We start from the raw sequence: 14,827 nt of genomic DNA on the forward strand, positions 1-14,827 counted from the left end.
TTGCCTTTGCCATCAGGAAACTCCCTAAAGGGCCTCTCACAGGCCCCATGTCAAATTTTGTTCAGTCTTTTCCTGTCATCACGGAAGAAACTCTTTTACAGAGCAATTAAAGAACCTAATACCTATTGTAAAAAACAACACTGCTCTGGATGCTAGAATAGCTATAAAAGAGAGGAAAAAATAAGGAGAAAAACATTAATCAAAATTGATAAGGATTAGATTTGGAAGCTCTCCAAAGTTAAGGTTGGGGAAGAGTTTTTTTTTTTTTTTTTTCTTTCAGGAAAATAAAAACAACCATCTTGAAGAATTTAAAGACCTTTGAATAAATAAGCATCCAAAGAAGAAGAGAGAACTACCTGGAAAAAAATACCAAGAAAAGGAATAATCTGACCCAATGCAATCTTTGAAGTCTTCTAAAAGATGATGAAACACCCCAATGATGACTAAAGGCTTTTCAGCAGAAGCAACCCTTTCAGCTAGAGACTTTTCAGGCTGAGGAGTTGATAAGGTAAGAAAGAGGTGGTGGCTGTGGCTTGTTCCTTTGTCTCTCTGATCTTTCAGCATTTTCCCCAATATCTGGTATTGAGCATTTTTTAATTATTAAGACCTTTTAAAAATTTGAGCAACACTTAGCCTAACCCCATTACTAAGTGTCAGCTTCCAATAATCAGAAATACATTTCATTGGGATACCTCACCTGCCATACATATCAGGTCCATAAAATTTTCTACCAGGCAATAAACAGCCATGACAGTTTGCTAAAATCTAGAGAAGAATCAGAAACCAAGAAACAAAACACCCACCTAAACAAAAACAAATCCAGAAATAAGCACCTAGAACTATAATCATCCCAATCCTGGATGGCTAGATGCCAGTATAAAAACACAACCAATAACAGCCAGGTCAATATGTCTCCACTAGAACCCAGCTATCCCACCACAGCAGGCCTCAAATATTCCAACATAGCTAAAGAACAAGAAAAAGAACTTAAAAGCCTGTGTGATTATGACAGAGTTCCTCAAAGAGGAAATTAAGAAATCCAGGAAAACACAAACAGTGCTAGGAAATGAACAAATCCTTTAAAATAAAAAAAACCCAAACAAACAAACAAACAAAAACAAAAGGTGGAAGAAAATGAATAAAACTGCTCAAGACCTGTGAAAATGGAAAAAGAACCAATAAAGACAACCTAAACTGAGGGTAGGAAATGTTTGAGAAGCCCCTCTCCTTTCCTATTCATAAGACATTCACTTTCCAGGGAAAGTACCATCTCACTGTCTCCATTTCCATGTGTTGTAGTCTTGCTTGAATCATGGTGGGTCAGGTTGTTGTAAGACTGGCCACTCAGGCCATAAGAGCAGGCTGGACAATATGTGAATAGATTGCTGGCTCCACTGGAAGTTTCCTGAGATGCTCATCCCACATGAACATCTGACTGGCGAAGGTCAAGAGGGAGCATCTGGGTCCCCAAGAGGTGTCCTTGGAACAGTGCCATTAGAAAAGCAGCTCAGATGGCAACTGGGCTATAGATTTAGAAACTTGGGGCCAATGGAAAGTCAGGTAGAGCCAGGAATCAAATGAGTGCTCACCCCTCATCCACTAAGATGTCAAGATCTTACAGAGACACCTCCTGACTTCTCAAGGAGGTCCATGATCAGGTGAGGATGGGTCTTCTTCAGAGCTTGGTAGACTTGGTCTTTGCTGGCCCAGCTCCAGGACCTGCTGAGGCTGAAGAGCTTCCTCATCTTGTCTTGGTTGGTGGCTTCAGCCCGCACCAATTCATACTCTTCTTCATTCAGCACCAGACCATGTAGCTTGTCCAAGACAGGGTCTACTAATGTCACTCTGGCCACCAGCTGCTCCCGATGCTGGTCCAGGAAGTGTGGCAAGGCAGGGGCATCTAGGGGTGAAGATGAGACTGGTACTGAGAGAAGAAAGGCTCCTCCATGGGCTCTCCCACTTGCTGCCCACTTCTTGTTTTATTTCACTTACCTCATCTGCACCCCTGACTTTCTTCTTCCTCTGGGAAGTCATTTGAACATATATCTGTTTGCATCCTGAGGCCAGTTATTAGCCTGACACTCTACCTGACCAGGGGCAGGGGTTCATGGTGGGGTGTTCAGGTTGGGAGTGGTGGAGTTATTGTCAACATGGGAAACAGCAAGGGGCATGAGAGGAACTCTGCCCAGGGCATGCACCTCTCCTACCTATCCTAGTAAGGTTTGGAAATCGAGGCTTCCTTCTTCTCACTGCCCTTCTCTCAAGGATTAGATTATCTACCAGCAGAATACTATTGGTTTCTCTGGCCTCATGTAGTTGTTAGTTACCTTTGTGGGCTGCAGGGATCATGGGTGGTGCAGGTCTGAGGTCCCCTGGAAGAAAGGAGAGATGATGCATCTGTAATGATGCCCATCACCAACACTCAGTACACTCTTGAAACTCCCAACCATGCCTGAGATTTTAAAAATGAACTACAGAAATTCTGATATATTCTGTAAGGTAAACATTTCCTTACTCACACAGGGAATCTAGGCACCAATCCTATTATCACAGAGAGAAGACATGTAAATAGGCAATGGAAATTTTCCCCACATGATCACAGCCTCAATTTTACCCTATACCTAATTATCTGTGAAGAATTAATCAAGACCCTTGCTGCCTTAAATCATTTGACATTCGATCCTGGGTAGAAAACTATTTTCTTGTCATTTTTTAACCTTGTACACTCACATGCCACAAATGTGTGTTCTTGATTTGATGGAAAAAATCAAGGTGAAGTAAGACTGAGGACATAGGAATAGTGAGTGAATTTTAGCATTAAGTGAAGGAGGTTAATAAATTTCAGCTCCTGTATAAGCCCCAAGAGTTTGAGAAGACCCTAAATTCATTGTGCTCTAATAAGTTAGGAAAGTCAGCCCAAGATCAAGTTTGTAGTATTGGAAGCCCTGGTTCCATTTGTGTGAAGGAAGGATGATATTTCTTACACTCCATGACCATCTTGGTGCATCCTGACTTGTAGATAAACTGGAATATATAATGAAGAAAGTAATTGAGTGACAATGCATTTAAAAACCAAAATGTAAGAATGGGGAAACATGAGAGGCATGATTATAATTGCTGGTGGCCATGTCAGAGGTATAGCAGATGGCAATTAGTACTCAAGGTGTCAGTCTACCATGAGGAAAAGCTCTGATGGATCAATCTCATTTTAAGGCAAGGCCATGAGACCCCTGACTCCAGAATGCATTTTGCTTCTGTTTTTGTCTCTGCATGCTTTCTGCTACAATGTTTTTGGTGTGAGAAGTCCCCCACTACCTGTATTATATTGTTTATCTTATGATTACATCTCAATCTAATGGGCATTTATCTGTGGATTATTAGGAATATGCTGTATAATTTTGACACAGTCAGGGCCTATTGAGTTCCACTAAGAAACAGATTTAAATCACAGCTCAGATTTATGACTTAGGAAACATTTGAGTCTAGGAGCCAAACTGGCTTAAATTCCTTTAATCTTTATGCTGAGAACTACAGTTACAGGTTTCTTTTGCACCATTAGGTAGTATTACCTTCAAAAGAACTTAAGATAGACCAGGTGCCTTGATAATGGTTTTTAAAATAAACATTCCCAATTTTTTTTCAAGCTAGGATACACAGGTGTACTATCTGGCTAGGTTGTAAATACAAAGGCAGGCCAATTATTGCTAGCTGGTAAGTGATTAATTCCTTCCACCCATTCCTGACCTCAAATTGTGAGAATAGATTCTGACTATTGAAGGCTATAGAAGATAATTTGACTCTGTAGTGTAGTGTGAATTCTAATTGCTCTTAATAATAAAAACCCAGAGTAGATATCAGGGTGAAAGCTGAAAGATCAGAGCAGCCAGCCACTAGAAAGACTTCTTACCTCTAGGAATCCTCAGACAGAAATGGCTGAGCTCCTGTCTCCTCCCAGCCTTATCACTTCCTCTATCCACCCAGCCATATTACTTCCTGTTTCTTCCTCCCAAGTGCTAGGATTAAAGTGTGTGCCTCCCAAGTACTGAGATCAAAGGCATGAGATCCCAAGTGCTGGAATTGAAGGTGACTGCAACCACTGCCTGGCCTCTAGTGGCTAGCTCCACACTCTGATATCCAGGCAAATTTTATTTGCCAGAGCAAAACTAAAATATCACCACACTGTAGCCCCAAATGAGGGCTGCAGGTGTTCTTGGATAATTAGAACTCTTATATTGCCTCAAATAATTGATTGGAATATATAAACTGGAAAAAGACATGAGGATGGAACAATGAGAAAGAATAATATTAGTGTAACAACACAATGGGAGCAAACATGAGAGAATAAAGAAAAGTAACCATCAGAATAAGTATGAGTGTGATTCCTTCCCCGCAAACCCTCAGATTAAAAAAACAAGTCTTAGCTTCACGGTGCTGTGGCTTTTCCTTTGAGCCCTGCCTACAGCCTAAAAGCTGGTCTCCTGGGCTGCAATACATAATCATCTAGTATTTGAATACTCTCCCACAATGAAGGGAATAGATCTTGAATCCCAAAGAACAGAATTTACAAAATCATGAGGAAGATGGCTTAGTAAAGAAACATAGTAACATTGCTCCCATCAGCTCAGAATCAACTATGAGATAAGTATGAACACTACTTAACTTTTCTAATCATCCTATCAGTTATTCATTCTGATCTTCAGTTTATATGTGAAGAAGGTCAGACTCAAATGAGTTAAGTCATTTTCCAAGATCACCTGCAGAGTCAGTGCTGGAGTGAGGTTCAAACCCTGGCCTGTTGCTGGGGCAAGTCAGGAAGGTCAATTCTCCACCTCTGGCTCTCTCAAGCCGAGGCTGAGCAAAGTCTATTCTTGGACCACATGTGAAGCCTGTTTGTAGTAGCTCAGGAGTAGGAATCACCACTGTATGATAACTGACAAGGGATGGACATCCCCAGAAGTACTGATAAGGGGAATTCGGTTTTGGCATTGTGGGCGCTGGACTAAAACTGTTACTTCACTCAAGGAAATTTCACTGTTTGGTTTTCTCTTATCCATGTAAGCTTGAAAATATGGATAAATTACAATAGCCAACAAATACATAAATAAAAATCTAAACTTTTGCAACAGAAAACCTAATCACTGAAATGAAAGTACTCTATAAGAAAAACTTTAAGGTATATATAAAAGGAAGAAATTGAGGGAGGCCTTGGAAGATGAAAACATATTCCTCCTCCCATACTCATTGTTTGGAAGAATCAATATTGTGAAAATAGCCACTCTATTAAAAGCACACTACCTACTCAATACAGTCCCAGTGAAGATGCCAGAGATATTCTTCATAAATAGTGTGGAAAAAATGATGAAATACAGGTAGAACCACTAGAGACACAGGATAGCCAAGGTAATTCTGAATAAAAACAATTTTGTGGAAAACTTCATCACACATGATTTCAAACCAATACTATAGCCAGCAACATGGTATTGGCCCAAAAAGATGTGCAGGTCAATAAAATATAATAGAAACATAGATAAAGGTCCACACAACCACAGCTACTTGGCCTTTGACAAAGAACCCAAAATATACTTTGGGGAAAAGACAGCCAGTTGAACAAATGGTCTGGAAAACATAAATAGCACTACATGGAAGAATTTAACTAGATGTCTATATCTTATCTAAAAAATCAACTCTAAATGATCAAAGACATTAATGTGGGACCCAATATCCTGGAACTTGTAGAGCAAAAGCAGGGAGACCATGTGAACATAGCAGCATAAGCCAGTATTGTGTGAATAAGATTCCAGTAGCACAGGAAGTAAATCCAATAAATATGATCTCAGTACACTCAGGAAGTTCTATACAGATAAGGAAACTTAATTGATTAAACGTTCAGCCAAGAATGGGAGAAATGATTTCCCAGCTAACATCTGACAGATTAGTAATAGGAATATACATGGAGCTGAAAACCTAAACAACAAGAAAAATAGCACAATTCTGAGCTTTGCCATAGGAGTAACAACAGAATTCTCAAAGGAGGAAATACACATGGCTAGGAAACACTTAGCTATTAGGGAAATAAGGTTAAAATTACTTATGATTCCCATCTTATCCCTTGAGAATGTCCAATATCAAGGATACAAATGATAACAAATGCTGGAGTGGATGTGTGAGCAGAGGAACACTTATGCACTGTCTGTGGGAGTGCAAACTAGTGCAGCCACTATGAAAATCAACCTGGAGGCTTCATAAGAACTAGTACAGAACTACCATATAAACCAACCTTACCACCCTTGGTAATATATTCAAAGGAATATATATTCTACTATGGAGACAATTGGACAACCATGCTCAGTGAAATTCTGTCCACAGTAGATAGGAAATGCAATCATCCTAGATGTCCATCAACAGTTAATTTGGTAATGAAAGTGTGGCACATATGTACCATGAAGTTTTTTCAGGTGTGGAGAAAATGGCATTATGAAAGGTAAGTGTATACAATAGGAAAAATAATGAGGAATATAAGCCAGGCCCAGAAAGAAAACCACCAAATCTCTCACATGCAGTTTCTATACTGGAGTCTTTAGTTCTGTGGGTTTCACTTGGTGTACCCCTGGAAATTAGAAGGCTTGAAATGGGTGGGGCCTTAGGGAGGAAAGGAGGACAGTAGTGTATTGGTAAAATGAGGGTAGAGAGGGAATACTGGGGCCAGAAATGTTCAAACGTCAAGAGGGGTGGGGGATGGAGGAGACAAGGGGGTGGGTGGGATGGGTTACTGAAAATGAAGACAATATTTAAAAGTCATAATGAAACCTATTATTTGTTAACCCAATATAAAAATCACAAGAGTTCCAATACAAGACACCCTATGAGGATTGAAACTGGAGAAGTAATGAGTTGCAAAAACAAAACTCAGTTTCAGGTGTGGGATACCTCCCTAAGAGCTGTTGGTCAGGGAATCCCTTGAGGTTCCCTAAACTGTGGTGGTATTGTGTTCCCCAAAATATTGTGTACCTTAATAAACTTATCTGGGGTCAGAGAACAGAAAAGTCACCAGTTAGGCAGTGATAGCACAAGCCTTTAATCCTAGCATTCCAGAGGCAGAAATCCATCTGGGATCTCTGTGAGTCCAAGGCCACATTGGAAACAGCCAGGCATGGTGACTCATGCCTTTAATCCTAGGGAGTGATGGTAGAAAGCAGAAAGGTATATAAGGCGTGAGGACCAGAAACTAGAAGCATTTGGCTGGTTAGGCATGTGGCTGGTTAAGCATTCGGCTAGTTAAGCATTCAGGCTTTTGAGCAGTAATTCAGCTGAGACCCATTCCGGATGAGGACTCAGAGGCCTCCAGTCTGAGGAAACAGGACCAGCTGAGGATCCGGCGAGGTGAGGTAACTGTGGCTTATTCTGTCTCTCTGACCATCCAGCATTTCACCCCAATAACTGGCTTCGGGTTTGATTTAATAAGATTAATAAAAACTTTTAAGATTCCTGCCACACTAAACAATACAGGTACATTCATTTTTCTTGGCTCCCCATCAGAACTAGTGAATAAGACCTCATTGCTTAAGACACCATACATCTTGGATATGTGGTATAGAGAATTCAAGCTGGAACTGAGTTGGAAGCTTCCTTTTTTTTAACCTTCACATTACCAAAATTGTTTATGTTTATTATTTCTTTTTTTATTTTTATTTTGTTCCTTTTATTTTATTTTACAATACCATTCAGTTCTACATAACAGCCACAGATTCCCTTGTTCTCCCCCCTCCTGACCTCCTCCCCTTCCCCCTAGCACACCCCCTATTCCCACCTACTCCAGGGCAAAGCCTCCCCCAAGGAAGCTTCCTTTTGATGCTAAGCTTTTATAGAGTCAGATGGTGTTATGCAGGTTAGAGGAAGAAAAGGCATCAACAACCATCCTGCCAGGCCAGATGGTTCCATTGCTGAAATAGTGGCACAACTGTGATGGGAGCACCCAGTAGCTCTCTGATTACACCTCAGGCCCATCCACAAAATAGAATCCAATCCTAGCATTTTAAACTGATAAAACAAAGAAACCTAGATCTTTGGATGTCTTAGGGCACTGAGAGAAGCTATTATTGTTGAATAGCTAAATGGACAGTGCCCTTCTAATTATCTATGTTTATACTACAGACAAGACTACTTTTAGCCTTCATCAGAAAAGTGTCTCACTGATGTGAATGAACGTGAATGCAGATACCTATGTCTGTACAGGATATGAGAATAAGGGATGTTTGAGTACATGTCCCTATAAGTAGATATCTATATCACCCCTTTGAGATTCTACAAACATTGTGAAACAGAAATTGGAAAGAAGGCAGGGACAGAAGATATGGAGAAGGATTGTGAAGATATGGAGAAGAGGTTGTGCTGTCTTCTAAGCATGACATGACCATGGAAATCATGAACTCCTAGCACCTGCACCTACTGTCTCTGGACCCACACAAGTAGGGTCTGCCCATCAGTCAGCTAGACATGGGGAAGCAGCTCACAGGGACAGTACCACTTACTGCTGAACTACTGACAAATAATAGATTATGGAAGAAGGGATGTACACAATCCATGTGTACCCACTGGTGAATTCACTTGGTTCTACTGGGTAGTTCAAAATGCACAGGTACAAAGATGGTCCCAGCAAAACTTCACCAATGTGGGAAAGGTATCTGTATTTAAAAATTTAAAAAAGAGGCTTGTAGGAGTAGGAGGGAGATAAGAATTTGTGTTCAGGATGGAGTTACTAGAATGCATTGTACACATGTATAAAATTGTTAAATTGAAATGTATTTAAAAATTATGTATGGAGCCAGGCGGTGGTGACACATGCCTTTAATCCCAGCACTTGGGAGGCGGAGCCAGGTGGATTGCTGTGAGTTCGAGGCCAGCCTGGGCTACCAAGTGAGCTCCAGGAAAGGCGCAAAGCTACACAGAGAAACCCTGTCTCAAAAAACCAAAAAAAAAAAAAATTATGTATGGATTTAATATTGAGAATCTCATGATAGCAAAAATCCCTTCATTTTAACTATTCACATTTAAATGTGAACTGATGCCTGATGGTTTGTATGTCTCAAAATCTGTCATTTTATGGCATTGGGAGGGGCAGAAATCATAATACAGGACTGAGAAAATGGGGCTTAAGATATGCCGTGGTTTGGATGTGATGTGGTCACTGATAAATGATCATGTGTTGAAGGATTAATTCTGCAGCAGTGATCAGGGGTGACTGGTCCTGAGGACTGTGGTTTTATGAATGAACTCATATGCTAGTGCACTCATAATTGCATGAATACTGAGAAAGGTACTGGAAACTATAAGCATGCACAGTTGGAGGAATTGGGTCCCTGGAGGTATGTCCTGGAATAGAATATCTTGCATGAGTGTCTTGCCTCTTCATTCTACTCCTTTTCTCCTCTCCCCCATCTTCTCCTCTTCCCTCTCCTCTCCTTCTCCTCCTGTTCTCCTTTTCACCTTTTCTTGCTCCTTTTCTGCCCCCTTGCTCACACCTGTTTTGGATTTAGCAAAGCTACATAAGTAATCAGGCTATTTCATGACACCAAGAATTAATGACAATATACCTTTCCCCATTTATTGTCTTTCTACAAACTTTGGGTTATATGTACTAAACAAACTTTACCTGGTTTCAGCAAGGCTTCCCATATGAGATTCCTATGCTTCTTGTCTCTGATTTGCAGCTTAATCCCTGAACCCATATGGCCAACATAGATTTCAGAGAAGAGCTGGGATTCCCCAGGACTCCTGTAGCACAGCTCTAATTCCTGGAGAGAGAAGGAGAGGAGGAGGAGGAGGAGGAGGAGGAGGAGGAGGAGGAGAGAGAAAGAGTGAGCCTATGTGAGAAGCTTCTACTCATGTGAACGAGGGCTTTACACCCCCCCCCATACTTTCTTGATCTTGCATGCCACTTTAGACACTGGCTATCTTTTGCCTTGAGGTAACCCACAGCCTTTGAATGTATATCTTTAATCAGAAGGTTGGAACATTGTGAAAGAGGACATAGAAATAAAATAGCAACAAAAGATATGAAGAATGTTTATGGACCCAGCTGGGACCCCATCATGCTGTTTCTTTTCTCATCACTCTGGAAAAACATGACAGGAAGCAACTTGAGGCAGGGTTTATGTTTAGTTTCATGGTAGGGAACACATAGAAGCTGGGGCTCCATTCTTGGTGCAGGAGATTGTGACACAGCTTGTTATCTTTCAGATGATCAGGAATCCAAGACTGAGGTGGGGATCAGGGCATGGCTATAGCCCTCATGGCCTGCCACTAGTGGCCTACTTCGGATGGCCAGGCCTCACATAATTCTTTCCATAACTCCTCCAAATGCTAACATAAACTGGGGATCAAGTATTTAGACATTTACACCTGTAGGAGACATTTCAGATTCAAACCATGATGAGTGAGAGCTCATTCTGAAAGTCCTGCTCACACATCTTACATCAGGGCTTGATGTCCATGTTAGGCTTCCCCTCCTCTGTGCCATATTGAATCTAATTCCTCACTTCTCTGGGCCTTCTGTATTCCTGTGTGGTCCCTTAAATTGCTTTCTACCTAACTTGGATGTATTCTTGCTCATCCCAAATCCCAACTGATTTCTCCCCAATGTCAGTTTGCTGCAAAGCCTTGTAACCTGCCCCACATATTTCCCAAGTCTGACATCTGGCCCTGAAGAGTAGCAAACACATGGAATCTCACCTTTGGGATGATTTCCAGCTTCTTGGAAGCAGACACCGTGTAGCGGGATCCAATATAAAGAGAGTCTAGTGGTGGTGGCTTGTTTATTCGAACAAACTGACACTTTATTTCTTCATCATCAATGGCCTAGGGAACATTGCAGACAGCAATTTAGCTAGATTTCTGGTGAGGTGGTTGATCAGTACATTTGTGTGATGACACCTCCTGTAACACTTCTACCTTGTATTCTGCCACACAGACTGTTGAATTATTGGCTCCTGTTATGTTCATTTTGGGAACAGAGTCCTTGCCATAGAAGAAGGGAGTTGGCTACATGTGGAGTATGGAACATTCCCATCCCTCTGATGAGTAGAAACTGGCCATAGAAGGCTGTGCAAAGATAAAGGGGTATTAAAGGCAGTTGGTGGAGACTCTGGTGTGAGGGTGCCAAGAAGACCGCATAAAACCACATATCTACTCCATGTTGAGAATCTCTCCAAGGGCTCACTAACTGCATCTCAAGTTTTCTGTCAGCCCACCCTGGCCCCACTTTTGTGGTCCTTAGTGTCACCTTCCGAATGGTGCAGTCATTGGGGACCAGGTAGAGATGAAGGGTGACTTCCTCAAGATTGAGTCGATAGTAGATCAATGTGATGGAAGTGATGGGGATGAAGAGCCCGACAGCAGGAATCATTCTCAGTAGAACTCCCATTGGGGAGAAACTTGGGTTTTCCAAGATTGTGTAGCACTGCTCCACTCTGGCTGGCGTTTCTAGGACCATTCCATGTTCTTGAAAATGGGCCACACTGAACCAGGAGATGTCCACCTGTCTGTCTGTGAAAGAACAGATCCAAAGATGTAGATTTAGTGTTTCCATTGAGCCGTGCTTGGCTGGAAAAATAGCACCAGAGGATTTAGAATGACTGTGGTGGTTTGAATGAGAATGGCCACCATAGCTGGTGGAACTCTTTTGGAAGGATTAGTATGTGTGGATTTTTGGTTGCAGTGTATCACTCAGGTGGGCTTTGAAGTTTTAAAAGCTCACTGAGTTTCCAGTTTCATTTCTCTCTCTCTCCTCCTTTACAATAAGGATGTGAGCTCTCAGCTACTACCTCAGCACCATGCCTGCCTGCCTGATACCATGCTCCCTGCTATGGTGGTCATGGACTCTAACCCTCTGAAACTAATCCTTCCCAAATCTTTCTTCTATAAGTTGCCTTTGTCATGATGTCTTTTTACCTTTTACTTATTTTTTGTGAAAATGAAAATTTTAACTTTTATTAATTAATCCCCAATGAGAAAATAACAGATCAATAAAACATTTATATACTATTGATTCACCATACCACTTAGGTGAGTGTGACCTCCTGTCAGTGGTGAATCATGTAGACTGCTCCTCATTGGAGCAGTCTTGGCTTTGGCCCTGTCTAGCTGCTGGGGAGCATTCACAGTGGAGTTGAAGTTCTTCATGGTCTCATCCATGGGAGCTATAAAGAATATAGCCTCAGAGGCCATTGTCAAATACTGGACGCCCAGAAAGTTCTCTCAGGTGCCTCAGTGTTTTGGTATTGACAGTGTCCACTAATGTGTTTGTTGGAGGATGGAGTTTGCTATTATGAAAGAGATCCAGGGATACCTTTGTCCACTGAAGACAAGCTGGATGAACCTATGGAATTGTTCATGTCAAATGTGAACTTGATGAAATCTAGACTCACCTTGGCACAGGCCTCAGGACATGATAGAAGGAAATTATTCTGATTGAGTTAATGGTTTGGGAGGACCTGCCCACCCGTGGGATCAATGGACTAAGATTCAGGGCTGTGTAAAATGGAGAAGGCCACATGAGCACAAGCACTTGATGCTTTATGTTCCCTCTTTTGACACAAGGTTACCAGGCATCACAAGCTCCATGTTCTCAGACTCCCATGTTATGATGAACTGTTCCTTTGAACAGTGAGGCAAAATAAATCCTTCTTCTCTTAATTGTCTTTGGTCAAGTATTTTGTTTGAGCTATAAGACATGTAACTTGGACAGAAAATTGATACCGGGAGTTGGGTCATTGTTATAATAAACCTGATCATGTGGTTCTTAGGCCTTTGGAACTGTTTTGTGGCTGGAATGTTGAAGAGTTTGATATTTAGGACTAGAAAAGCCCTACCATGTTGAGAGGAGAGCTTACTGGAACATTCTGGTAGAAGCAGGAAGACAAGAATGCTGAGTGAGTCAGCTAAAGTGGAAGGTCCAGTTCATGACACTTTTGGAGAGTAGCAAGGTTTCTGCTAGGAAGTGTAAATGGATCCCTTCATTCAACAATTTGGCCAAGAATCTAGAGTTTGCATCTGTGTAGACAATCCACTGTGGCCACAGAATGCTACAGTAATGTACTATTGGTGAAATAGTTTTCAGTTAAGGATCCTTGCTTTAAACAATCAATTAGCTCTAAGATCTTGTATTTTTAAGAACCATGCATGATAGAATGTCTCTTATTGTGAAAATGAAAGTAATTAGTGAAAGAATCCTCTGAGATTAAAATAATAGAACCTAGTATTATTGCCATGAAAAATGTCTTCAAGACAGAGAAAGCTAATTTGTTTTCTTGTTTCCACTAATGCAAATACCCAAAGTAATATCTATGTTACAAAATTAAGACATAATGGTCAAAAAGATCAGGGCCATTTAATTATCAAGCTCTCAAGCAGAAATGAAATGTCATTTAGTAATGTTTTTCAGAATGATGAAAGATACAGATTGAGAGGTCACAGATCATGCTGCACAGTTTCAGAATAGCAAGCTGAAAGGTTGCACTGGCACATGTGCTGAGTCAATAGATTACTAGGAAATGGTATTCTTGAGTTATTTTTGCAAACATTGAAAATGAAAGACCTGTAATGACATTGAGAAACTAATCTCACATTGCTTTTGCCTGCTAATAGGATAAATCTTGCCAATGAAGTCCATGGATAACTATTCTGCTTAAAGTAAGCAAAATGAAAAGTTTATCCTTTTTGTTGCTTCAATGCAGAAATTTAGTTCCTATTAATCCATAAATTGAAGTGCGATGTAAGCTTGTCTGTTCCAAGTTATGGAATGTATTATAAGGAATTTTTCTAAGTGATAGTATCTGAGATACCTTGAGGTTAGCCACATTTTACATTTTGCTAGGATAATCTCATCTGTGCATTTGATGGATTTAGAGTAAATCTAACTTGCTATTTAAGACATCATATTAAAACAAGCTGTTGTCCAGAATGGAAGTCCTATGACTAATCTTTTACATCTGCTAAATCTTACTTTAGCAAACATGATTTTTCTAGATGTTTATGTTACTTCACTGATGATCACTTGTATGCTACAGTTTATATAGGCAGTCTGATGGTCAGGCTAATATGCTTCCTGTGTATCAAAGATCCTACTAGGATGTATGTAGGTCATTCTATGCAACATTGAAAGTAAGCCTAGTTGGAAGGACATCCTGGATGTTGGAGAAGCTAGACCGCATTGTTTTTCTGCTAAAATAAAGTTTAAGCAAGGAGTAGAGAGATGCCTAAGAGAGGTTTTTGTGCTTCATGTGATAGAACAGGAAGTGAAACTACCTTGGGAGTCCAGTGAATGCATCATGAGCTCCATAGGACATGAAGCTGCAAATTGTTATGTGATGGAGTTTTGTCTTCTGTGTCGAGCATCCTTGGAATGCCCTGATTTTCCATTTTGAATGCAATGCTTATTCTGTGCCATGTATTTGAGAGTATGTAACTTGTTTTCTTTTTTATAGAGCTCATATTAAAACATGCTTGATCTCGATGAGAGTCTCTTTATGACTTTTAAACTGTTGGAATTTTAAGACTTTGGGACCTGAAATTGACTGTTTCCTATGAGACAAAACTGAAACTTTTCAGGCATGAGGTGGGATGTTAGGATTTAAGTTATGTGCCTGGGTGTCAAGTTGACACTGTGTAGAATTATGGTTATGAATGTAATTTGTCAGCTTGTTGTAACTCTTGCTAATGGAGGCACCATTCTGCAGTCCACCAGAATGTTGCAGTGTGTGTTGTTTAGCAGAGAGCATTTCTTCTCCTCTTGGTGATGCTTTGGAATCAATAAGTAACAAAGAATGAGACA

The 14,827-nt window shown here is 40.7% G+C and overlaps 1 protein-coding gene across 1 annotated transcript in view; it reads right to left on the bottom strand.

The window, feature by feature from the left end:
* Nucleotides 1-1,592: 1,592 nt before the first annotated feature.
* Nucleotides 1,593-14,827, bottom strand: part of LOC114688678 (NACHT, LRR and PYD domains-containing protein 1a-like) — a 118,917-nt gene continuing 105,682 nt past the window's right edge. Inside the window, exons 11-15 of the mRNA XM_037201056.1 lie at nt 11,279-11,541; nt 10,729-10,854; nt 9,650-9,791; nt 2,328-2,372; nt 1,593-1,900 (exon numbers count right to left, since the gene is read on the bottom strand). Coding sequence (XP_037056951.1) covers nt 1,608-1,900; nt 2,328-2,372; nt 9,650-9,791; nt 10,729-10,854; nt 11,279-11,541 — 869 coding nt within the window. The 3' untranslated portion in view covers nt 1,593-1,607. The remainder of the gene's footprint in view (nt 1,901-2,327; nt 2,373-9,649; nt 9,792-10,728; nt 10,855-11,278; nt 11,542-14,827) is intronic.

This window comes from Peromyscus leucopus, chromosome 8b, assembly GCF_004664715.2.
Source record: "Peromyscus leucopus breed LL Stock chromosome 8b, UCI_PerLeu_2.1, whole genome shotgun sequence".
NCBI lineage: Eukaryota > Metazoa > Chordata > Mammalia > Rodentia > Cricetidae > Peromyscus > Peromyscus leucopus.